We start from the raw sequence: 24,451 nt of genomic DNA, 5'->3' as shown, positions 1-24,451 counted from the left end.
ATATCTAGCATTCTTCAAATCACTTGTGTGGAAATATTTAACTAAAAGAAATTTGCTTGAAGCAGAAAAAAATGCATAGAGAGTAAGCAAAATCATCTGATAGAAACCAAATGAAAATGTAGGTGATATTGTACAATGTAATTAGCTTCCTCATTTTAGACAGAAAAGCTGGGAAAGATCCAAGACTGCACTAGTAAACCAGTCCATGATGGTTTGATAGCACTTAGTATAGGACCTGGGAATCACAAATTGTTGCAATGTAAAGTTTTGTCCTTCTTCAACAGCAATTTGAGAAGCCCCTTGCAAAATGCCTCCACGAAGAGTCCTACAGGATACATTTCTTACTGATTATACATTTGATCTGAACCATCAAGGGTCTGAATACTGGAGGTTTTCAACCAAGAACCTGTTTTTCATTTTCTCCATTCACTGATCCATAACAGAATATTTAATTTTTTTCATGTCAGCTATGTAAAGATGTTTTCCAAGTAGAAGTTTCAACTTGGGATGAAAATAATGTAAAGAATTAGTTACACTGGATTTCTCCCTTGTACAAAACATTATAAAGCAGATGTTAGTGTTATTTTTTCAGGAAAGAATTACACTTAGCATGCTTGGACAATGAATCTACCAACTCATTTACTCTTGTAGTTGCTGTAAGGAAGTAAATGGGAGAAAGCATAATGAGACCCTTACTGAAAAACATTTTGTGGTGATATATAAAACCAGGTTACAATACCACTGTTTCTTTGATCATCCCTCTTGTCTAACGGAACTGGAAGGGAACAGAAAAAAAAGAAATGGGTGTCAGGAAACTTGTATTAATAACCTTGCTGCTGTCAGTGTATTTAAATGACTTAGAGAAGCCACCAAAAGTCATATATCACGTACCTTTGATATATGACTGGCATGAATTTTCAGTTGCAGATTATACAGTGGAAGAACAATTCCAACAGAAGAACGTAAAACAGGCATGAGAATCATTTTTTTTCAGAGTATGAAAGTGAGTTCAGAACAAGAGCCGAGGCGGACAGGAAGGGCAGGTACCTGAGACACATGAATGTGAAGGTCAGGATATATAGACGTTTCTCTACCGAGGGAATTACAAATGAATGCTCCTTAAAAATAAGGTTTATAAATGATCATACTACATGGTAATAATTTGTCTTGTTGGTTGACTGTGGATTATTGTTGACACCATTACTCTGGTGCAGGTAGAGAATTCTGTGCTCTGAGTATATTTTCATCAGTAACTCACATGGCTAAGGTAAATAACAGTAACAGAATGAGACAGTTCTGTGCAGGCTGACAGCAATGTCAACAAATTATGTTTTGATTTAATTGCAGGAAAATGTGAGGAATGATTGGTGGAATTGACAGAGAGAAAGGAGGGTAAAAACATAGAAAGGTCAAGCTGAACCATTTCTTCAGTGAGTCATGGGATGTCTTCTGCTGTGAATCTGCTCTGTCTTCTCAAAGCAAATAGCTAGATAATATATGGGGATTACAGTTCCTGTCCCTGGATTTGTTTGTTTATAGTTACCTGCTTAATGGTACAGGATTTAGTGGGAACAGAGTAAATACCAAGGAGAAAAGAAAACTCTTGAAATTCTACAGTCATGCTGAGAGCAGGTATTCGCAATTTGTGCATGAAAAATCACAGGGGTGTTGAAATGATCACAGAAGCAGGCACTGTAAATCCAGAAAGTTCAGAGGTAAATATCCATAAGAAAGAAATCCAGATGAATGAAGCAATGCACAAAGAACTGTAGTGATATCTTACAAGGAGAAATATGGTCAGAATAGTGTTAGTGTTCAGGGTTGAGACATGGCATAACATATTTTTGAAACAACTGTGAAAACTGACAGGGTGGAGAAATTGCTTTCAAGTGGTCTGGTTCTTTTTGATTAATTCTTAGGAGCAATTCAGTGATTTCTCTCTTTCCTCACTTCTCCAGGGTAAAATGTAGTTTCCCAAAGGGATCAGTCCAGTGAGTTCTTCCATTCAACATTTCTAAATTGATAAGCACTGTACTATCTTTGGTAATCTGACACACAGTTCTCCATTTCCTCCTTTTTTTGATTTCAATGCCAGATTTATTTAGTGCCTGGAAGAAACAAGGATCTGGGTAAGAGCCAGCTGGCTGGAATCCAGTCCGAAAGGTGAAGGTGATGTGGACTGGAAGAGCAGAATGCTTTCAGGACTTGATGAAAAATCATACAGTTTATTTTACAAGGGTATCTGCTTAAATATAGTATCCTCAGTGTCTATACAATGGTTTATGTGTAATTACAAATGCTCTCTCATACATAATTTTACACTAAGAAATGGAACAGGCTCCTTTCAGCTAAGGGTGCTATTTTTTCTTAGACAAATTTAAAATTTGATTAATACATGTGCATGATAATAGGTATGGATTACTGTTCAGACTTGCTTTACCACAACCAACCTATCATGTCCTTCTGGTGATCTCTTCCTCCAGAACTTGTTTTCCCAAAGGAATGATGTCTTCAGGCCAATATTGCATGCAGAACTCCTCAGTTAGCAGAGCTACATCCTAGGATTTATCTGATAAGGAAATATAGATAACGATGACCAGGATACTTTCAGGAAGATGACTTTTTTCAGGCCTTTATACCTGGTTTTAAGTTGAAGTCATAGTCCATTAGAAATAGTTCCAGATCCAGGAATGTATGGTCTGTGGTGTAGATTCCAAACTGTCCAAACTGAACCTTACAAACCCACTTTATTATTGCTACACACGTTCACATGATAAACCCAACACTGATGTGAAATCATAGAATCAAATAGGTTGGAAAAGACCTTTAAGATCACCAAGTCCAACTATTACCCCAGGACTGCCAAGACCACTGCTAAACCATGTCACTGAGGGCCTCATCTACATGTTATCTGAACACTACCAGGGATGGTGATTCCACCACTGCCCTGGGCAGCCTATTCCAATGCCTGCGCACCCTCTCTGTGAAGAAATTTTCCCTAATATCTAATCTAAACCTCCCCTGGTGCAGCTTGAGGCCGTTACCTCTTGTGCTATTGCTTGTTACTTAGAAGAGACTGACACCCCCTCAGTACAATCTCCTTTCAGGTAGTTGTAGAGAGCAATAAGGTCTCCCCTGAGCCTTCTCTTCTCCAGACCAAACAACCCCAGAAAATGGAGTTATGTCTCATGTGACAGAGCAGTAGGTAGAACTCTACTGCCTGTAAACAGATTGAAAACCTACAGATCTGGATTGAATTGTTTCTTCAGTGTTCTTGAATAGGTATTTCCTGTTTATTTGGGCTGGATGGCATTTTGGGCATTGGAGGATTCTTTCTCCAGAAATTATTTCTTGCCATCAAAATCACTGTTGAGGTGGGGGATTTAGAGGTAGCAAAAGAAGTTCGAGAGGTTTAGTCCACGACTGCCTGGTTTCCAGGGCGGGAGGAGAACTTCCTTCTCCAGCCTTCCCTCGCTGCTGTCACGTTCCTGTTCTGCTGGGTTGGAGGAATCTGTCCAGAACAGAGGCGGGGGAAAATTTCACACCATACGGCAGACCACGCCGTATGGTCTTCGAGGGGACAAGGGCTGCGGCGGCCCCGCTGTCCTCCCGGGCCGCTTTCCCCCTCGCCTTTCCCTGCCTCCTCCTCCCGGTACCGGCGCCGCCCCCGCCGGCTCCTTCGCCCTGGGGCTGCCCCCGGGGCCGGGCCCCGCCAAGCAGGTGCCTCTCTCTTCCCGCCCGCCCCCCCGGGCAGCCCCGGCGGCGGGAGCAGCGGCCGCGTAGCTTCTCCCCGCCCTCCGCCCCCCCGCTGCCGCTGGGCTCGGTCCTCCCAGCGTGTCGCCGCCGCCTTGGCTCCTCCTTGTCCTTCCTCGCGTGATTTTTATCGCGTCCATTTTTCGTGCGGGGGTAAATAAATAAATAAGGGCCGCCGCCGCCCAGCCCGCGCGGCGCCGCTAGGGGCGGCAGCCGGGCCCCGGCCCCGCGCCGCTGAGGTGGGGGAGGCGGCGGGGCGATGCGGAGCCCCCTCCCGTGACTCCGGCGCTCCGCCATGCCATGGGTTAGGCGGACTCCATCCCGCAGCCGAGAGGGCACCAGCCAAGCGAGGCGGCGGCAGGAAGCGGCGCGGTTCGGTCGCGGAGCGGCGGCGGGAGGCGGCGGCGGGAGGCGGGCGCGGCGCTCCGCCGGCCCCTCCATGGACGGCGGCGAGGAATTATGAGCTGCGGCCGGCGGCCGGGGCTGGCGCTCGCCCGCTGGGGCTTTCCCCGCTGCGCGCCCCGGGGCGACGGGGCTCCGCTGTCGCCCGGCCCCCGTCTCGCCCTCCCCGGCAGCCTCTCTCCCCGTCCCCTGACACCCCGCCGCTGGCTCCGTCCGCCTCCCTCCCCGCTGGGTGTTCGGGGTTAGGACAATCGCGCTCGCACCCAAACCACAGCTCTCCCGCAGCTAATCCTGCCCTTTTCCCGCTCCCTCCACACCCCGCCTTCGTCCCTTCCTCTCTCGGTGCTGCTCTCTCCCCTCCCCGCTCCCCCTGCTCGCCGCCGGGGCCCCTCCGTCCCTGTCCTCCCGCTGCCCCCGGCGAGCCGCCGGCCGGGCGGGTGGGAGCGAGGTCGGGGCTGCTGTCCACCCCGCCCCTCCCCGGCGGGGCCGTCATTAGGCTGCCGGTTGATTACACGGTATTGATTTGTATGTGCTTCTCCCGGCGCCGGCGGCGGCCGCTCCCGCTGGAGTTAGGGCAGCGCTTCCCGTAGCGGCGGCGAGCTCCCTCCAAACATGTCGGCTCCCGCCGGGCCCCGGGGCGGCCCCGCTGCTCCTCAGCCTCCGCCGGCTCCTCACCCCGAGATGCCGGACCTCAGCCACCTCACGGAGGAAGAGCGGAAGATCATTCTGGCCGTCATGGACCGCCAGAAGAAGGAAGAGGAGAAGGAGCAATCCGTGCTCAAGTAAGGGCGAGCGCATCCCTTTCTCGTCCTCCCGGCCCGTGGTTGTGGGCGCGGAGGTCTGTTCCCTGGCCTCGGGGACGGCTCGGCCGGGGCGGGAGAGAGGAGCCGGGCGGCCGGGGAGCGGGCAGGGGTGCTCGTGCTCCGGCAGCTGCTCGGCGCCGGGCGAGTGTGGGGCACGGCGGGGCAGCGTCGGGGCCGGGAAACCGGCGGGGCGCCGCGGCAGGGGCTCGCCGCCCGCCTCAGCTGTGCTGCACGGGGCGGGCGGTGGCGCGGCGGCTCCGACTCCGCACGCCCCGGCGTTGGCGGGGGCAAGGCGCCCAACATGGCCGCACAGGTGCCGTTCTCACCCGGCGTGTGCCATCAGGAGGAAGGGGGGGTGGGTCGAGGCGGCGGTTGGCGCCGCCGGATGGGGGCGGATCGGCGGCATCGGGCCCCGTCCCGGGAGCGCGGCGGGCTCCGGGCTGGCGGCGCCGGCCCTGCCGGGCGCTGGTGCGGCCGCCCGGGACAGAGAGAGACCGCCGGGGCCTAGGCGCCGGCCGTCTCGCTGGGTGGGTTTGCCACAGCCGCCATCTTCCCCCGACAACGTGTCTGCCGCCCGCCCCCGCCCCGCTGCTCTTTCCAAGCGGGATCCCCGGCGCCAGGTGAAGCGGGGCGCCCCGCAGCCCGCGCGGCTCCAGCACCGGAGCTGTCCGCGGCCCTGCTCCAGCACCGGGAGCTGTCCGCGGCCCGGCTCCAGCACCGGGAGCTGTCCGCGGCGCCGCCGCCCCTGCAGCCCGGTCCGTCGCTGGCTGGGCACGGTGGGGGGAAGGCGTGAGCCCCGGCCGCGGGGGGATCCGGCCCTGCCGAAGGCGCGGCGGTCCCTCTGTGGTGCGCGGCGCGGGCCGTGCCCTCCCCTCGCCTGCCGGGAGAGAGGAGCCGAGTAAACTCAAGGAAACTGTTCTCTCTCTGTGGCGGAGGAATCATGCAGACTTCTAATGGCTTAAAAATAGGCAAAGCTACTGATGTCGTGGCTATGATTTTTGTGAGTGTGGTGAAGCTGAAGCACTAAGCTATTTATATTTTTTTATACCAAAATCAGTACTGTGCCTTGGTCTTGTTAACTGCAGCTGGCCCGTCACACTCAGTACCTAGAAACTGGCTTCTGGGCTTTAGCTGTTGGAAGTCTGTTTCCAAGATTCATTGCTTTAGTGTTAGCATCATAACAAAAACTTTAGCTATCGTTTGTGTGACACCTATTAAACTGTGAGGTGATCTCAAACTATTTCAATGTCTGTTTAAAAACGTTTTTTTATCAGGTGAACATTTTGAAGAATGTCAGTGTGGTGTGAGCTCTGGAAATAAAGTGCCATACCTTGTTTTATCACTGTCTCTCAGTCTCCAGCTATAAAATTTGCTTGCTATTGTGATACTTTTAAAGCATTTTAGAATGCTTTACAGTGCTAAATTGTGTGGCATATCAAAAAACCCCCCCATTTTTGTCTAAAATTTCTGTGCCCCTAGAAATTATTAACAAGGAAATGGAAAATTATTCAAGTTGCAGTTTAGATATATAATAATAGTATTACAGTTTTAAAGAATGTTCCTGGCAACTTTTGTTGCAGACAGTACTACTTATGATCCAATATAAAGCACAATTTCAGTATGATACTAGGATCAGCTTGAACTGTTAAGCTTGCAAATGGAGAATAAGCTGTTCTAAAGTAATGACAAGGTAAAACCAACTTAAGAAAGGAAACAGAACTGTTTTACTTTGCAGTCTTCAGAATCTTGGAAGCAGAGAATGGACAAAAGAAAGGTCTTCACAAATCTAAAGATAAACTTCATGTGGGGTTTCATTTCTCATTATGTCTCACTAAAGCTGAGTGTAAGCCATGAGAGAAATTGTATGGCATAAAGTTTAAACACAATGGATAGCCTAAACCAACTTTCTCAGGAAAATGCTGTTGTCAGTGGGATTTGGATAGATGGCCCACAATATTTTACTGGGAAGTGATCTGGTGTCAGATGAATAACTCGACAGTTTAATTTTTCTTAAAGTGAAATAGCTACTTGAACTGTCAAGTACATGTTTATTCTGAAAATATCTACAGATTTATTAAGCACAACCCTCCACAAAGTCATCCCGGAGCTTGCACTGCATTTTTAGGCAGATATTACTGAGTTTAATTCTCCTGACAGATGTTTTCCTTCTGTCAAGAGAAGAGAAAGAAGAAAGAAAACCCCCCATATTTATGTGAATGAGCTACTGTTATTGCATAGAGATAAATATAGAGCTAAATCCTGCAGTCTTTGTTCAAGTGTAATTCTCCTCGAAGGCAAGCTCCTTTTGAAGTGAAAAGTATTTTTGTCTGACTAAGCAATAAAATTGTGTCATTTCATTCCATGGAGAAATATGGGAGGATAAAAAGGGATGCCGAAAACGAGAGTTGACATTTAGAGATATTATCACAAGAACTGTTCAAATGTTGTAGAAAGCAGCAAGCATGGTTTTCCTCTTTTTTTTTTTTTTTTGTTGATAATTTATGGTGATTGAGTGTCAGTATGAATGACTGGTTGCTGGGCTCTACTTCCTTTCTCCATTCTATTTCTGTTTTGTGCTTTTCAGATTCTTATGTTATGCCCATCACTGTGGTATTTGAGCATCTTCCAAAAGTGCATTAAGTAGTGTGACTCACATCTGTAATGTGGACTATTTATTCTTTTCCTTTCACTCCCTGGGGTAAATATGTGTGGATTTAAAATAGATACATAACTTCTTCTCCTTATGCTTGTTTTACTCTTCTTGGTGGAAGGAAATGCAGATGGTATTGAGTTGTAATCTGTAGCAACTAATAGTGATCAGGTCAGCATGAATTCTTGCCAGGATTTGCTGGAACATGATGGCATGGAAAACAGAAGCTTTCCAGATTTGCTCTCTCCTTTGGCCTGGTTTGGTCTGTGAAATATGCCTGGCTACAGTTGTGCATTGTATTCCTGTGGCAGAGCTTCTGCCTTAAAAAGGAGGATGGGCAGCAAACTCTGCTGCTTTGACTGTGTCTCTTCCGGAATTTTTGGGACCCTTGGAGTTCATTTTGAATGTCATGTACTCAGATGGCCCTTTTTGACAAGGTTATTGAATGTATATTTTGCGCAATATTTGATTTGCATAATGCATGACAGTCAGAGTGAATTCATGTCTGTATGCTCGGTGAAGTCCTTTGCTGTTATAAGAATATTTACATATTTTAATCTTTGTGGATATTTTACTATATTGGATATAACATAGAACATTTGATGGTGGCTTTTCCTTTAAATTATGTACATCCTTCCTCTTACTAGCTCTAGTTTCATGTGTGTAATCTTTCTAACAGATTTTAGATAGCACATATCCTCCGTATGGATTGATTTATAAGATCAGTCTTGTGCTTTTTTACTTTTAATTTGTACTTTATTTCTGTATGAAAGGACTAGCTTGAGAAGATACACATAGAAAAAAATTCTTAGAAGATGCTAGGATGCTGACATTATTTATAAAGACTTATGTTTCAGCCTGTGTGATGTGCATATACACTTTTCTATTTGTAGAATCATGAGTTTCCAGATCCTTTGCCTAGCTATTCTAAAGATAAAATGCTCTCCTTGTAAAGTCATCTCTGCAGCTCTGAAAATACAGACATTTCAGCTTTTCTTGGTTATGGACAGTTTGGCCCAGTAGAAGACAAGTTTTCCCAAGAGGAATTTCATTATGAAATCATCCAGCTTTTCACATAGTTGCAAAACATCACAGGTTAACCGTGAGGTCCTTATAAAAGATCTCTTTGTATTTGTATCTGCCTGAAATCAACTGGTATTGTCATCTGTTTTATCCAGGGGGAAAAGACAGATGGAAACATGGTGGCCTAGCTAGAGAATGGTGGCTATTAGCTACTGTTAGTTACTCCTGTCTCCATTAGCTCTGTTAGCTATTACTACTGTCCATTAGCTACTCCTGTCCAGTCCAGAGTAAGATTTAGGAAGGCTTGACTGACCACAGGCTTGCTTGTGCTCCGTTGCTGTGTTGGTGATTGTACAGCCATGGTAAAAATTGGGTAGCTACACTGATTGAAATAAAATCTCTGGCAAACAGACCTCAAGGAAGCTAGACTGTGTGGGCTCTGCATGGCACTGTGGGTGGGTGGGATGTGGGGCAGGATACTGGGCCTCGGGGAGAGGAAGTGATAGATTGATGGCTGTGAGTCACAGTAGTGTAAATATCCGCCTCACAAAGCTATTGTAGTGCTTTATAAATAATTATCCTGCTTTATAAATAATCAGCTCTGATTTACACTGCTTTAAAAACATTGTATGTTTAAGATTTGGATTTCAGGGCTGAAGGGATGAAAAAGGTGTAGGTGGTGATTATTGGATTTTGTTTTTTGAAATAGAGATAATGTATATGGGGATTTTGAAAGTGTATAGGGTAATGCAAAAAGATTTGCTTTTGGCTTGATGGTAAACTAGTACTCCAGGCAATGTTAATTTAAGTTATGCTTCCATAACTTTACACTGTGTTTTGTCTGCATCTGGAGTGCTGATCAGAACACTCCATTGCTATACAACTCATCATTTTGCTCTTGTTTCTATGTATTATAAAATAAAATATGGTCAAGGTGACTTTAAAAGTAGTAACACAGTGTAAAATAAGTGCTAGTGGAAGTTATACAAATATACATAGTTGAGGAAGATAGTTATCCCGTTCCATTCCCTACCCTCTTCCCTGCCCTTTTTCCTTCTTACCACCTCATTCTCTGCTCCCTCTAATATTACTATCTGCTCTTTCTTTTGTTTTAACAATTTGTACTGCTTTTTGGGCCTCTCTCAAAATGGTAATTATTCCTTGCTCTTCTCTCTTACCACATGCTTGGACATTTTATATTGTAGGTAATACTTGTCAGGATGTTGCATTTGCACCATTTGTTCTTGAAGAAGACCCACTGTTTGTAACTGTTCTCTAAAGAATCTAGCATACTTTTGGGCACTGTCTACAAATAATAGGAGTAGTACTTCCTCTTAGTGACTAAGCAGAATGTATTTGGAGATTATACAGACCGGCAGTTACACTAATTACTGAGCTTGCTGATGTTAATGTTGAGTAAAATTTCAGAAGACTGCAAGAGTGCTGATGTTCCCGCATTCAAGAAGTACAAGCAGAACGGGTTGCATGTGGAAAGGCCTGACATCATGTGGGGCTGAAAAACAGAAAAGCTGATACAGGATTTAGTTAACAAACAACTCAAAAAATAGATATTTAACATTAGTCAGTATGTGCTTTCTGAAATTTTGTCTAATAAATCTGCTTTTGCACTTTAATTTTACATCTGAAAGACAAGAGTGTAGATCATAATTTAAGGTGCTGAGGCTGTGTCCTAGAAAGCGGTGACTGGGTGAAATGCAGTGGTGTCTGGAGGTGAGGTTAGAGGACTGAGTGGTCCATTCTGGATTTTGCCTGCACACATCTGTGAGCTGGGTAGTGTCTAAATAGCTGAGAATGTCAAATAATTGATTTTTCCATTGAAATTACAGCTTAATTAGGAGATAACTTGCAAGTGCAAAAATACACAGAACTTACAGGTTACTACATAACTGATATAAAATGTGTTTTTACCCTGCCGGTGAAGGTTTAAAATACTGGCAGCATATTGAGAATTCTGGAATAAGGAGGAAAAATGAATATAATTGTTTGAAATGTAATCCAATGGAATGTGAAATTAGCCATGTATATGGATGTTCAGTTTTTGTCTATAAGGTAGATTTGACAGTCTTGGGAATTTACTTCAGCTGAATGCCTCCTCTCACCCCTCTGTTTGTTTTACTGGCTTCCTTAAAGTTTTACCATTTTACCACATTTGCAATCAGTCAGAAGGCTATGAATGTTTCTAACACCAGTAGGCCTACCTTTTCCAAGGAGGATGTTTTTGTGTTGCTGTCTTTCCTTTTTCTCCCACATCTTCTCTGATGTCCTTTTTTGACAGGAACTTGGGGAGATAAAACCCCGAAGAACACAAGAAATGATGAGTTGTGATCTCTTCTATACTTGTTTGACTGCAGCAGACAGTACACCTTAAAAATGAGCTTTGAGATGGCAATGATTTTAAAGTTAAGATTAGGTCATGTGGACTATCCTAATCATATGTCTTACTATATCATGGTTAATAGCTGCAAGTTATCATAGACAACCTAATCTTTGTAAAAATGGGCAAGAGTGAGTCTTCTTAATTTAGACTCATGAGGAGGAAGAATCTCTTTAAATACTAATTGTTTAAAAATGGCTTTCAAAACCAGTTGTCTTTCAGACAAATGAATTCATGTTATAAATCTTAAGTTCAAATCAAACCACAGTTATCAATGCTTACTGAATTTAGATTTTGTCTCTTTTGCAGGGCTATGTGGTGTAACAGGAGGAACTGTTACATCCTTGAAATATAACGGTCTATTGAGGGTATATTATAGTTTATTATTAAGAGCAGTTTACATCAAATCTGGTAGTACTTTTGTAAACTCAGTAAACTCCAGCATCTTGTGTTTTGCTAAACTGCTGGTGATAAAACTGGAGAATCAGTGCTTTGCTGAAAAGCTGATTCTGCATGATATTATGTTGTGACTGTTTCTTCGTGTTGTTTCTCCAAGGTATTATCTTGAAGCTGCAAAGGGATCAGTCAGGACTGAGATTATGAGTTAGTGTAACAATACAAGATTGTACAGGGGAGTAGTAGTGCATTTCAGAAGGTAATACATATCATTTTTGGGGAGTAAGAATTCAAAGTAATTTACTGTTCTCTGTTTTCATTGAAGGTAGAAGACATTTCTTTTATAGTCTTGAATTCAAATATCAGCTGTCATCACATTTTTCTGCCTAAGCATGTTTGCAGAGTGATCTTAGTTGCATTTTGATAAACTGGAATAAAATTCATGCATTTTGATAGGGGAGAAGTTTGTAATAGTTGACTTTATGTATCTTTTGGAGTTTTAAAGTTTTAATGTGAGACCATAAAGAATATATTTGATTTAAACTTTAAACTCTTTTACTAAAACTGTAGTGAGATATCCTGTTTGTTCTAGCAGGAGTTAGTGAGATCTGAACTTGTGTTTCCAAAAAGGTCCAAGTGCTGCTATTTAGAAAATTCACAAAGAAAATCTTTAGTCTTTAAATAAAACATAAAAAGTTATTTTCTTTTCACTGTCTCTGTAGGATTGATTCTTTCTTCTTGTATCTCATGTAAGGTTGTTTAAATACTTCCTGATGACTTATTTCTCTATTCAATATTAATATTTTTAAGGTGAATGGTTTCTTATAGCAAATACTATATTTTATTTGTACATAGACTGTATGACAGGTCGTGTACTATTGCTAGGTATTTGATATAATGTGGCATTTTGGCTCTATGTATTTGTGAGGGCAGTCTTTCTTCAGAATGTGTATTATCTGAAGCATACAAAGGACCTGAAATGTTTTGACCTTTAAATAAAGTTGTGAGTTAGAAGCAGCCAGTTTCTTTGAAAATATTTTGCAACCATCTTTCACATAACTTTTCAGAAATGAGCACTCCAGAATGTTAGCAAGAAATCTTTTTCCATATAGTGTAACTCTAACTCTTGGTGCGTTTATAAATCTTTCTCTTTACAGAATGAATGAGTGAGAAATAATGTTTTTAAAGCTGTTTAAAGCCCAGATAACACATGGAATAATAGAAAATAGCGCTGGTTGGGATCTCAAGAGGTCTTCCAATTCATCCTTTGCCTTGAGGTATGACCAGCTATAAGATAGCAATTCCTGACAGTTGTCTAATCTAGTGATTCCCAACTGTGAGGGCTCACCTAGCTGAAATAAATAGGCTCCATGGCCAAGGCAAGGGCACATAGCAGATGACACACAAAATTCAAGCTAATCAGTTCTGCAAGTGCTCTGCTGCCTACATAGGAGAACGTGAGGGGTGGGCCAAACAGATCTTAGGGTAAAACTCTTGTGTCCAGTATGAAACTCTTATAGTTTTTTCAAATGATAATTTGCTACTGAAAGGTGTAACAATGAATCCAACTTTTCTGTTTACAGCAACCTTTCAGATCTTTCACAACTGTGATAATTTCTCGTTCTCTAGATTCTCCTTATCTCTGTTCTGTAGACTCAGCAGGTCATATTTTCTAGACTTGTGACCATTCTTGTTGCTGTTCTTTATATACTTTCTAACTGAGCTTTTTTTTTTGAAATACAAGGTCCAAAACTAGACACTGTATTCCAAACAAAAGTATAGGAGGAGAACAGAAGGATAACACCACATGTCTTGCACTGAACACTTTCCTTGTCCAGTCAGTGTTCTGTGTGTTTTGGCTTTTTGTGGTGGTACAGCATTATGGACTCATGGTCAGCTTGTGATCTGCTGTACCTTTGTCCTGGGTTCAGCTATAGCAGTCATTTTTCTCCTGCTTAGTAGCTGGTGCAGTGCTGTGTTTTTTAACTTTCAGCCTGGGAACAACGCTGATAACACCGATGTTTTTAGTTGTTGCTAAGTAATGTTTATTCCAACCAAGGACTTTCTCAGTCTCATGCTTTGCCAGGGAGGAGGGGAAGCCGGGAGGAAGCAGAGACAGGACACCTGACCCAAACTAGCCAAAGGGGTATTCCATACCACAGCACGTCATGCCCAGTATATAAACCAGGGGGAGTTACCCGGAAGGCCCTGATCACTGCTCGGGTCGGGCTGGGTATCGGTCGGCGGGTGGTGAGCAATTGTATCCTCTCCCCTTGTTATTTCACTAATCGTTATTATCATTGGTGGTAGCAGTAGTGGTTTTGTGTTATACCTTAGTTGCGGGACTGCTCTTATCTCAACCCGTGGGAGTTACATTCTTCCCATTCTCCTCCCCATCCCTCCGGGAGCGGGGGGAGGAAGAAAGGGGTGGGGGGGGGGAGTGAGCGAGCGGCTGTGTGGTTCTGAGTTACCGGCTGGGCTCAAACCACGACAACCTTCAAAAAGCTTTTCTTCAGAACTGCTGAATCAATCATTCCTCATTTTATATTTTGAAGTTGATTACCTCAGCTATGCACAGTGTTTGTCTTCATCCCTGTTGAGTTGTATTCTGTCTGTATCAGATGCCTCTTATGAATTTTGCATTAGAGTGCTCAAATAAAATGCACAAACGGCCCTTGGAGCAAGAATGAGGATTTGCCTCGAGAGAGTCTGCTAAACACAGAGCTATTTAGACGTTCTCTTGCTTGTCCATACTTTCACATTCCTGACTGCACAGTTGCACAACTTCACTGGTAGAATGCAGAATAATCTTATTCCAGTTTTGTCCATAGCTTGTCCACTAGGGAAGAGAGAGCTGTGTTCAAGTCTTCTCAAGCTGTGAAGGGTCTACCACACAGATCTTGCACCTCTCTAGAAAGGCATAAGTACTATAGTATCGTAAGGGAAACAGTTGCATCCTCTGCTATATTTACTCAGTTGGTGGAAGCTGTTGGATGACTTTCAGCCAAATTTGACAAAAAAGCTGAGGACCCAAAGATACTTAATTAACTAATGGTCTAATGAAGTAGATGGTAGTGGAAAGGGATTGTCCATGCTCCTGACAATGGAAAAGTTGGCTCACACCTTATTACATACCAAGGAGTCCTTATAGGGGAGAACCAATCATAGACATCAAAATAAAGCAATCATGAGTCCTCACAAAATCAGACTTCTTTAGGTTCATCACTTACAGAGCTGCTTCATTAATGAAAATGATTGCCTCAGTTTTGGTATCTTTTTCATTCCTGTGTTACAACATTTAGAGCTTGGGTTAAGGATTGAGCCCAGAGTATCTCTGGGATTCTTCTGACCAGGTGTGAATATCTACAGTGTAAGACATCTTGCATCAGAAATCTCTTAAATTCAATTTAAAGCAAATGGAAATAAAGAGGCACTTTTAGGGTGTGATCCACATAATCTTAAATTAGACATTTCAAATAGGCCAGATGAATTGCAGAGACTATTTCTGGCTATGGACTGAAAAGAAGATTGAGTGAATGTGTCAGATGTAGAGGTCTACCTTGTAGACATCTTGAGCTAGATAAGTTGAATTTCACCCTCAGAGTTCTGCCTTTGAGAGTACCTCTTTACTATTTGGTCTTGAAGAATGCCCTTTCACTACTGGCACTAACTTTTATGGTTCTTTTGATTTCTTTAGAAACCCGTTTGTCAATCTGCATCTTTTGCTTACATTTTAATCTTTTACTAACTAGGGCATGCTAATTTACCCATATCTTTACTATTTGAGACTCACTGCTGAAAACCTGAGTATGTTTCCCTTGAAGTTGAAGGTTATTCTTAGGATTTGGTATATCTTTTATACTTCATTCAAAAAGCCTTCGAAGAATGAGATCTAAAAGAGGACCTTGGAAAACAAGATGTTTCCAGCATGTGAGAATAAGCATACCTATCAACAAAACTACATTGCAAAGAAAATTTTCATATGCCATTCACCAATAGGAATTATTAATGAATATTTTAAGCCAGAAGACAGAATCTCATAGCTGAAGCTAGTCTGATTGTTAGTTACAAACACGTAGATAAGTTACAAGCACACTATTTGTCTATTACTTGTAAACTTAAAACAGTGTAACTTTCAGCGCCAAAGAAAACTTCATAAACTCAATTGAAGTTGGTAATTTCTTTCTATAACTTACTCTCTCTTCTGCTATGTATCAACAGAAGTTAGAGACCTTTCAGTATCTGCTTTGAATAGCTTCTATGCTTTGAATTTCTTCTTTTCTGCCAGTTAGCAATTGCTTTAACAATATTTGTTTAGCTACTGTGTGTTTACAAGTTGATATGTCCCTTTTGATAGTAGTCTATTAAAAAAATACTATTGAATTTCTGTGAGTTCTGAATTCAGCACTTTCTTGCTTTAAAAGCCTGGATGAACAAGTATCTGCAGAAGATGTGTGGTATAGATATCAAATAAATTTTTGCTGAATCAGGTCCTAAGACAGTTTGAGAACATGGGTTTTGATTCAGCATGCTTCCATTAATTTGGTTAGTGACTGCGATTATAATTTATTTCATTCTGTGTAACCAACTGCTGCACAGTAAGTGACAGCTGAACCATGTGTTATCTAACAGCTAGAAAAATGGCATCACTGTCATGTTTAGGAGGCTGAGGATTATACTTTTATTGAACACTTGTTTTGTACTAAAGTTAAAATGTTTTGGGAAAATCTTCCTTTTTTCAAACTACTTGTAGCATTACAGATATGACATATCACAGTAAACAATATGAACTATTTAAAAATAAGAAATTAATTTTAATTTATGAATAGAATGAACCTTCTTGTTCTGATTTTTGATAATTTATTGGCTTGGTTGTAAAATTATGCCTGTGGATGCTTTGTGGGTAGTCTGATTTACATGTAAGTGGTAGGTTTGAGGAGCTAAATTTAACTGAATGGGAAATACTTCTCAAGTGCTGATATTACTTTCATGATAATATATGTCACATCAGAAGACATTTCAAGTGAAGCAGTAATTTTAATCATTCTCTGAACTTTCCAAAAAATGCCAGGGAAATTCAAAAGTTAGCAGGTTGTAAAGTTAAGCTAAACCCCAATATGATTGAAAAAAAATTTGTCTTTTTACATAGTATCCATATTTCTTTTTAAAAACTGTATCTTCCACATTTAAAAATATATATCAGAAAATCCAAATGTATATTTTCCAACACTGTTTATGGCTTATCTGAAAAAGTGCTGTAGAGGGTGCTGTGAAGGCACTGAGCCAAGAAAAGGTATTTTCAGGATAGAGTACAGAGAAAGTACTTGGTGTTTGAAAGTGTTGGATTCTTCCGTCTGCTCGATATCTGAACATGCAGGTGGCCAAAGATGAATGAAATTTAATGAAGTATAGTTGAGCACTGATGTACATTTATATATTTTGAATTTCTTTAGGCATGGTTGGAAGATAAGTGTTTTTAGCTACTTTGAGTGTTTATAAGAACATGTCTTCCGCAGAATTTACCGAGTGTTCTTGTCTAAAATTTGTTCTGAGTTATATATTTGAAAAGTATTTATAACACAAATATTCTCTTGTATAAAAGAAGCTTTTATTTGGAAAAATACAAAATAAATAGTTAGATTTTTAACTATTAGTATGAATGGTCATATTTGTTCTGCGCGAACAAGAGTGATAATAGTTGTAGAATTAGGCCGTGATCACACTGACACTTGTGCCCCAACTTAACTTCTCAGACATAAATAGCTATTTCTTAACTCAGTAAGACCAGTTATTTACAAGTAAGAGATTCATTAATTAAAAAGAATATGGGTTAAAATAGTGCCTCTATTTAGACTTTCTAATTTTGCCTACTAACACTTTAAAATAATTAAAAAAAGGCATTCACTGGAACTGGAGTTTCATTATGGAAGTTCAGTCATGGTTCAATAGTTGATAATAAGTTGGAGGGTTTTTTTAATTTATGTAGTTTTTAACCACTGTGTGTATAAAGAATATAAAATATTCTTCACAAATTATGTTTACTCTTTTAATAAGAAAGGATTTCCTGAAAGTTTACTAGTAGAATTCATCAGTTCAGTCATTGAATAAGTAAAGGCTCTGTTGTCTATTTTTTGTATATCGTCATTATTCAAATAATTTAGTGATATACTCTTAGTTTTATTCTTAGGTTAGATAAGAAAGAGTAGCTTAGAATTGGTGGCATTTTTTGTCACTTTTCATAACCACAAGGTTTTAATTTGACAAGAGCTTAGGAGTGTTTTATCCATGAAAAATTTGTCTTTCAAAGGGACTGCTGTTCCTAACACAAGTAAGACTAAGCACTTCCTTAATAATGATGACCTATTTTAAAACAGCTCCTGCTTCCCATTGGCTCTGCTAGGTATTCAGTAAAGCTGCCCACAAGAAAGATGGTGGCTTGTGTTAAAAGAGGGAAATTGCCATTAAATATTTTCTGTTTTGCACACAAATAACTATTATTCGGTATTTATAAAGTTACCGAATGGTATTATCATGATGTGGAAGTAGGTTTATACAAGAGCTCTATTGTGCATTTCCATTGCTGAATATGTTTGGTCATCATTAGTGTCTCTTTTACGGATGGTTGGAACATCTGCATAATAGTTTTTGTATTTACATTACTGAAACCTTTTCTAGCCTTAGTTTCAGTTTTATAAGTTTTTCTTCAAAAAATTTCTGTGTGTGATTGTTACTGAATTCTTGCCCATCAACCTGATTATTCTTTGCCTTTTAATTCATAATTAGGTTCATAATGCCATAATGAATGAAAACTTACATAAGATTTTATATGGAAGCTTATAACTCACTAGATTCATAACTAAAAATTGTATCACTTCTTTTGCAGTATGGACTAAATATTTGTACTGGGTTTACGTGTCCAGGTGTTGGGATGGGGCTGCAGGGGTGGCTTCTGTGAGAAGACACCAGGAGCTGCCTTCATGTCAGATAGAACTGGTTTCAGCCAGCTCCAAATTGGACCCACTGCTGGCCAAAGCTGAGGCCATCAGCGACACTGGTGGCATCTCTGCAATAACATATTTGAGAGAAGATAAAAAATGCTGTGCAGCAACTGTAAGAGAGAGAGGAGTGAGAAAAATGTGGGAGAAACGGTTCTGCAGACATCAAGGTCAGTGAAGAAGGAGAGGAGGAGGTGGTGTAGGTGGTGCTCCAGGTGCCGTAGCAGATATTCCCCTGCAGCCTGTGGTGCAGACCATGGTGAGGCAGGCTGCGCCACTGCAGCGCATGGAGGTCCACGGTGGAGCAGATATCGACCTGCAGCCTGGAGAGGACACCACGTAAGAGGAGGGAGATGCCTGTGACCCCGTGGGCAGCCTGTGCTGGAGCAGGCTCCTGACAGGACCTGTGGCTTGTGAGGGGAGCCCTGCTGGAGCAGTCCATTCCTGGAGGACTGCACCCCTTGGGAGGGACTTTTTCTTGAAGAGCTGCAGCCTGTGGGATATACCCATGTTGGAGCAGTTCATTAAGGACTGTATCCCATGGGAAGGACCCCACACTGGAGCAGGGCAAAAGTGTGAGGAGGAGGGAGCAGCAATGCTGAAGTGCTATAGGCTGACCACAACGCCCATTCCCCACCCACCTGTGCTGCTTTGGGGGTGGAGGTAGAAGATTCAGGAGTGAAACTGAGCTTGGGGAGAAGGAAGGGGTAGGAGGAAGGTGTTTCTAGCTTTGTTTTTATGTCCACTGCCCTATCTTGTTATTAATTGGCAATAATTTCATCTTGCCAAATTTTGAGTCTGTTTTGCCTGTAACTGGTAACTCCTGGTAACTGATGAGTGATCCTGTGTCCTTATCTCAACCCATCCTTTCTCAGCCTTTTCCATCTTGTGCTCTGCCTTGTGCTGCTGAGGAAGGAGAATGACGGAGAGGTTTGGTGGGTGTTTGGCAGCCAGCCAAGGTCAATCCACCACAATATTTTGCAAATATATTTACAAAGGCTAACTCAAGCCTAGCGACACCACTTTTCCTGGATTCCTTGCAGAGTCTACACAGCAAGAGAAAGAGAGGCTTCTCCAGAAGGCAGCTCCGAGGGGCTAAATTCAGCTCCAGAGCCCCAGGCAGTCCTCTGCTGTCAGGGCAACACAGTCAGCCTCGTTGCCAGCCCAATCCTTCCTGTCTCCATGACACCATCATGGCTCTGGTGCAAGTGTCTAGTGAACTGTCTAGTGAAACTGCTGCAGGGAAGTTAATGTAATGAAAAGTATTTTCCCCTTCAGTTTCGCAGAGCATTTTTTTAAGGTACGAAAAGGAACTAATCTGGTTTACTGTAAAGTTCTGCAAGCTGCTGAGCTGGCACAGCTGAGGGGCTGGGAGAAGTTAGCTACAGCGCTTCTGGAGTTTCTGGGAGCAATGAACTTAGTCCACCATTTTTTTCCACAGTCTGCAATGACTGGTTATGTTGCAGTCACTGAGAAAAGCAGCAGTCAACACATATGAAATAATTTCTGGTTTTGAAGGTGCCGTTTGATGTTTATGAGTCAATGCAGCCAGAATTAATGTTTGGAGCTTTTCTCACAAAGAAAACAAAGGAAATGCTCATAAAATTTTGCTGTTGAATAACTGGAGTTGGAAGACCATTACCGGTGTTAGTTCAGGTAGAACTAGGTTTTGTGTTTCCATATCAAACAGCGTGTGTGGTTTTTTTTTTTTTTTCTCAGACACTTCTAAAGATCTGATTTTCTGACAAAATGGAATGTTTGTTCAGCTCATAGGTTGTGGAAAAAAGGAGAGGAAATACCTTGGATGAAGCTGGCTAAGTGAGTGGGCTCTGGAAAGCTGTGTTGTTGCATTTTCCAATGTGATCTGGGACATAAATACTGAAAGATGCATAGCAAAAGTCCTAGTTGTAACTGCTGCACACGTAAGCTCTTATATTTGTACAAGTGACCAGACACTTATTTTAATTGTATAAAATAACCGGAGAACTACTTTGCCCATAGTATGTCAGTTTTTGTATGGAGATAAGATCTTGGATTGTTCAAATTATGTGGTGGCTTTGGCTCAGTTTACAATTTACTAGAAATGTAGGTTACATGGATATTTTAAAAAAGAGGACATATAAATAACTTTGTTGTAATTTAATCTCTTATTAAAACATCATTTTAAATAATGAATCCTGTAGATAACAACAATTGTGATTGAATTTCAATACGTTATGGTCATGAATACATGAATCACCAAAAGTTTGTAGGATTACAAAGAGAAGCATAAAGTGTGAATTTAGCTACTGTCTATGCAAACACATTAGGAAAAAAATAGACCTTGCATCAAAGCATTTAAATTTTTTCTAATTGTAATAAAAGTAATTGGTTCTGCTCAGTTACAGACTTGCAGACTACTTGTGCATCTGATATGTAGCCTCATTGACTTAATTGAATTTTTGGGGAAAAAAATAGAAAAAAGACCGTTTGAGAAATACAGCAATTAAAAATATTAGCAGGCTACTAGCAATTTTCTGAATGCCTACCTAGCCATCTTATTTTTAAGCAGTGCTATATTTAGAGGAACATTTCATTCTTTCAGAAGAGAAATAAATCTATTAGGACTAGGACTATTAAATATTCACATATTTTGTACTACTTGGTTGCTAATATTAGCCCAGTATTCATTAGGAGCTACACTCTGCTATTGGTTAGAATTTTTTCTTTTTTTTTTCCTCTTGGATTGCTATAACAGTCATCTTTGATCTGCATTTTACTGAAAAATAAAACAGCTGTCCCCTTTCTTATGCCCCCCGCCCCCCCTTATAAAAATTACTACAGAAGCAATATTTTGACATGGTAACATGTGAAACTCCCCCAAATGGGTGTGTTGAGTGTGATGGTCCTCCTTTCAGAATCAAAGTCCACTCTTCTGGAATGATTTGCTGTTCCCAAATACGAATAAATTATACATTTTCAAATGTCATATTTACTCAGAAGCCAGCAATTTTATTAAAATAAACTTCATTTTGAACAATTTTCTATAAATACCAGACAGAAATTTCCAGAGGGTTTGGTAAGCTTTTACTTTTTCACAGGTTAATATTCAGTGACTGGTTTAAGAAATGTCCAGTGTCTGACTAGATTACAATGACTCAGTTACTGACTTGTACAGTTGTGTGAATGCCTTTGTTACTGTAAAATGAAATAATTAAAAGTCTTTCCCCTTAATGTGTGTAAAGAAGATGCACTTACACTAGATGTTTCTCTCTATAGAAAATGAGATGGAACTTCAATAGAGATCTGGCTGAGATGATAATGGAATTATTCTGAAAAAAGGAAGATATTATGGAGGGCATGTTCATCTTAAGACATTTTTTCTATCCAAGAAGTGACATATTTCTTCCAGTGCTCTAAATGCATGTTTTAAATTATGTAAGTGCTACTTGAATATTTTTAATTTTACTTACTTTTAGGTTATACGATTTTCAAATTTTTTGTAGTTTTATATCCATTTTATACATAAAAGGGTTCTGGGAGGTGATCATTTAAGTCTGTCAGTCCTATAGATTTTAATACAGATAAATTTTAAATTATACACTTTCCCCAACTAGTTTTTATGGATGGACCTTGTAAGAAAATATTTGGGTTAGACCATATCACTGTCAAATAAAAACACTTTATAGCTTTTTTGTGATGCTTTCCTGAAAATTTTGTTTCCATAATAGAATGATTGAGCCTGATTTTTGTTTAAATTGCATTCTTTTATTCTGTTATAAGTCTACTGATGTCATTAGATCACTTCTGATTTAATCTTACTGTCAAAGAAAAAAAATTAGGCCCATTATTCCTCATCTTTTATGTCAAAACCTATAATGGCCATGCAGGAATGAGAGACTGCAGACAGCCTCGCTCCTGTCCTGCAGAATTTAAGCAATGAATTTGTAGTTCCTGGTCTGGCGTTGCTGCCTGGTGGAAGAGTGGAGAGAGCAGCAATCTGAAGTGAGGCATAGTGCCCAGGCTGGGGAAATCTTGAAACAAATAAAAACCCATTCCATTCTGTTGCACTGGAAGTGTATTCTTTGGTCTTCTAAGATTTCTTCTGTTCTCACTTGATACAAGGATCCTTATTGTATTGGCGTAATCACTGTACAGGCTTCCACATTTTCTCTTGTTTACTCTTAATACTGCTGGAGGTGTATGTATTGAAAGGATGGATTGCAGATTGGCTGCTAATATTTTGCCAATGTCTTCATCATTCTTACACAGTAAGGTGTTTTCTGGTAATTTCTTCAAAGACTGATAATGTTTTCCCTTCTTAGAAGTGGATAAACATCATAATGTCTAGTGTTCCACTAGGTGTAGATAAGTGGATAAAATCAGTAAAATAAATACATAAAAGTGAGACAATTTGCCCAGAATGCCCTAGCAAGATAGCAGAATGGCTATTATCCATTATAACTATTAAAATTAATCAAGCTAGTCACTGTACTTGCTAAAAATGAATGCATAAAGTAGTGAAGCAGTTAGCGAGTCTTTTAGTGTCAGCAGTTCTTATGTTCACTGTTGCTTCTAGAGCTTTTTCCTTTCTATTTTTTTTTTTTTTTAAATGTTAAATACTTTGTTAATCTCATGCATCTTTGGCTGCTTTGTTACCTCCAGATATTTTTGTGGAATACCAGTTTGTGGAATATGCACAGTATAAAGGTTAGCATTTTAATAAACAGTGAAACCAAACATGATACATTCCACAAACACGATAAAGCTTTGGGGTTAAGGTTCAAGAATAATTACATGTGTAGCAAGTACTGCACTCACAATAATAAAAAGTTAAGGGAGTTGAAGGAAATTGCAACTTGATATCTACGCTTATGACATCATCTTGTGTATAGATATAGCTTTAGGTTTTATTTGTTTGCAGTAGACAGAGGGAGGACAGTAGCACTTTCAGTGGTTCTCGGTCTCTCTTCGTTACAGCCAGTTAACTAGGCTTTAAGAGCATGCTTACTATTTGGGTTATTTGAGCCAGTTTTGTAGAAATTTTTCTGGAATTGAAAAGTATTTGAAGAATAATTCTGATTTAAAGCTAAAAGAAAGCTATTTGGTTAATAAAGTGTGAAATGGAAATTATGCATGCATTTGGCTAATATTAACAATCTAAAATGTCCTCTGTATGTGTGTATGTATGATTTTTATGAAAAATGACAATGATTTTTGAAAAATAAGCAATAACAAGTCATTATCTTTTGGGGTCTCAGTAAGAAAATCTTTCTGATTAAAAGTTTTCTACTGTCTGTGCTAACACTAAAATGCTTTAGCACTATTTGTAGTAGATAATATGTAAAAATAGTTCATCTTATTGTCTTGAATTATCTTTGTCCCTTTATCTTTCTTTTAGCTCTTGTTGGTGGAAAACCCCTATATGTCTGTTGATAAAGGAATACATATTCAAGGGTGCTATCAAAATTAACTTCTATCTGTAGTTAAATTTATCCAGTTTAGTCAAGTAAGAATCAAAGTACAGAAATTTAAAAAGGGCATATTTAATTAATGTTATTTCTGACAGTTGGCATCTGAGAGCTGAAGCTTTTTTTTTTTTTGTGCTGTCAGCTGCACCATTTCAAACTGAAGTGCTGTTTTTAATTTGCTTGTGACAGACAGCCGTGCCAGTCAAAATGCGAGAGCCTGGATGCTATCGGTTTCTGTTCATTTGCTTATTTCTGTTTAGTTTCTGTTCATTTGCTTATTTCTGTTTAGTTTCTGTTCATTTGCTTATTCACTTTCTTGCTTTGCTACAACCTTCTTGTGCTCTCTCAATATGTCAGAGACACTTAAAGGAAGTTGTAGTCTACATTTCTACACTAGTTTTGTTTTCCCATCTTTATTTTAATAAGCTGTTTTATACAGTTTTAGTTAGAGCAGATTGATCTTTATTCTTCAGAAGATAGATTGAGTCAAGAATGACACCCAAATGCTGAACATATAGTGAAATCTCCCAACCCTGTTTCTGACAGTGCTAAAGTGGGGCACAAAGCTCTTTTCAGGGCCAGGA

The 24,451-nt window shown here is 40.8% G+C and overlaps 1 protein-coding gene across 2 annotated transcripts in view; it reads left to right on the top strand.

Moving 5' to 3' along the window:
• Positions 1-4,016: 4,016 nt before the first annotated feature.
• Positions 4,017-24,451, top strand: part of RIMS2 (regulating synaptic membrane exocytosis 2) — a 451,752-nt gene continuing 431,317 nt past the window's right edge. For both annotated transcript variants that reach the window (XM_030495413.1, XM_030495423.1), the window contains exon 1: positions 4,017-4,937. In XM_030495413.1, coding sequence (XP_030351273.1) covers positions 4,768-4,937 — 170 coding nt within the window. In that variant the 5' untranslated portion in view covers positions 4,017-4,767. The remainder of the gene's footprint in view (positions 4,938-24,451) is intronic.

The sequence above is a fragment of the Strigops habroptila genome, chromosome 1 (assembly GCF_004027225.2).
Source record: "Strigops habroptila isolate Jane chromosome 1, bStrHab1.2.pri, whole genome shotgun sequence".
Classification (NCBI taxonomy): Eukaryota; Metazoa; Chordata; class Aves; order Psittaciformes; family Psittacidae; genus Strigops; species Strigops habroptila.
This window is presented reverse-complemented; position numbering and strand designations above follow the sequence as displayed.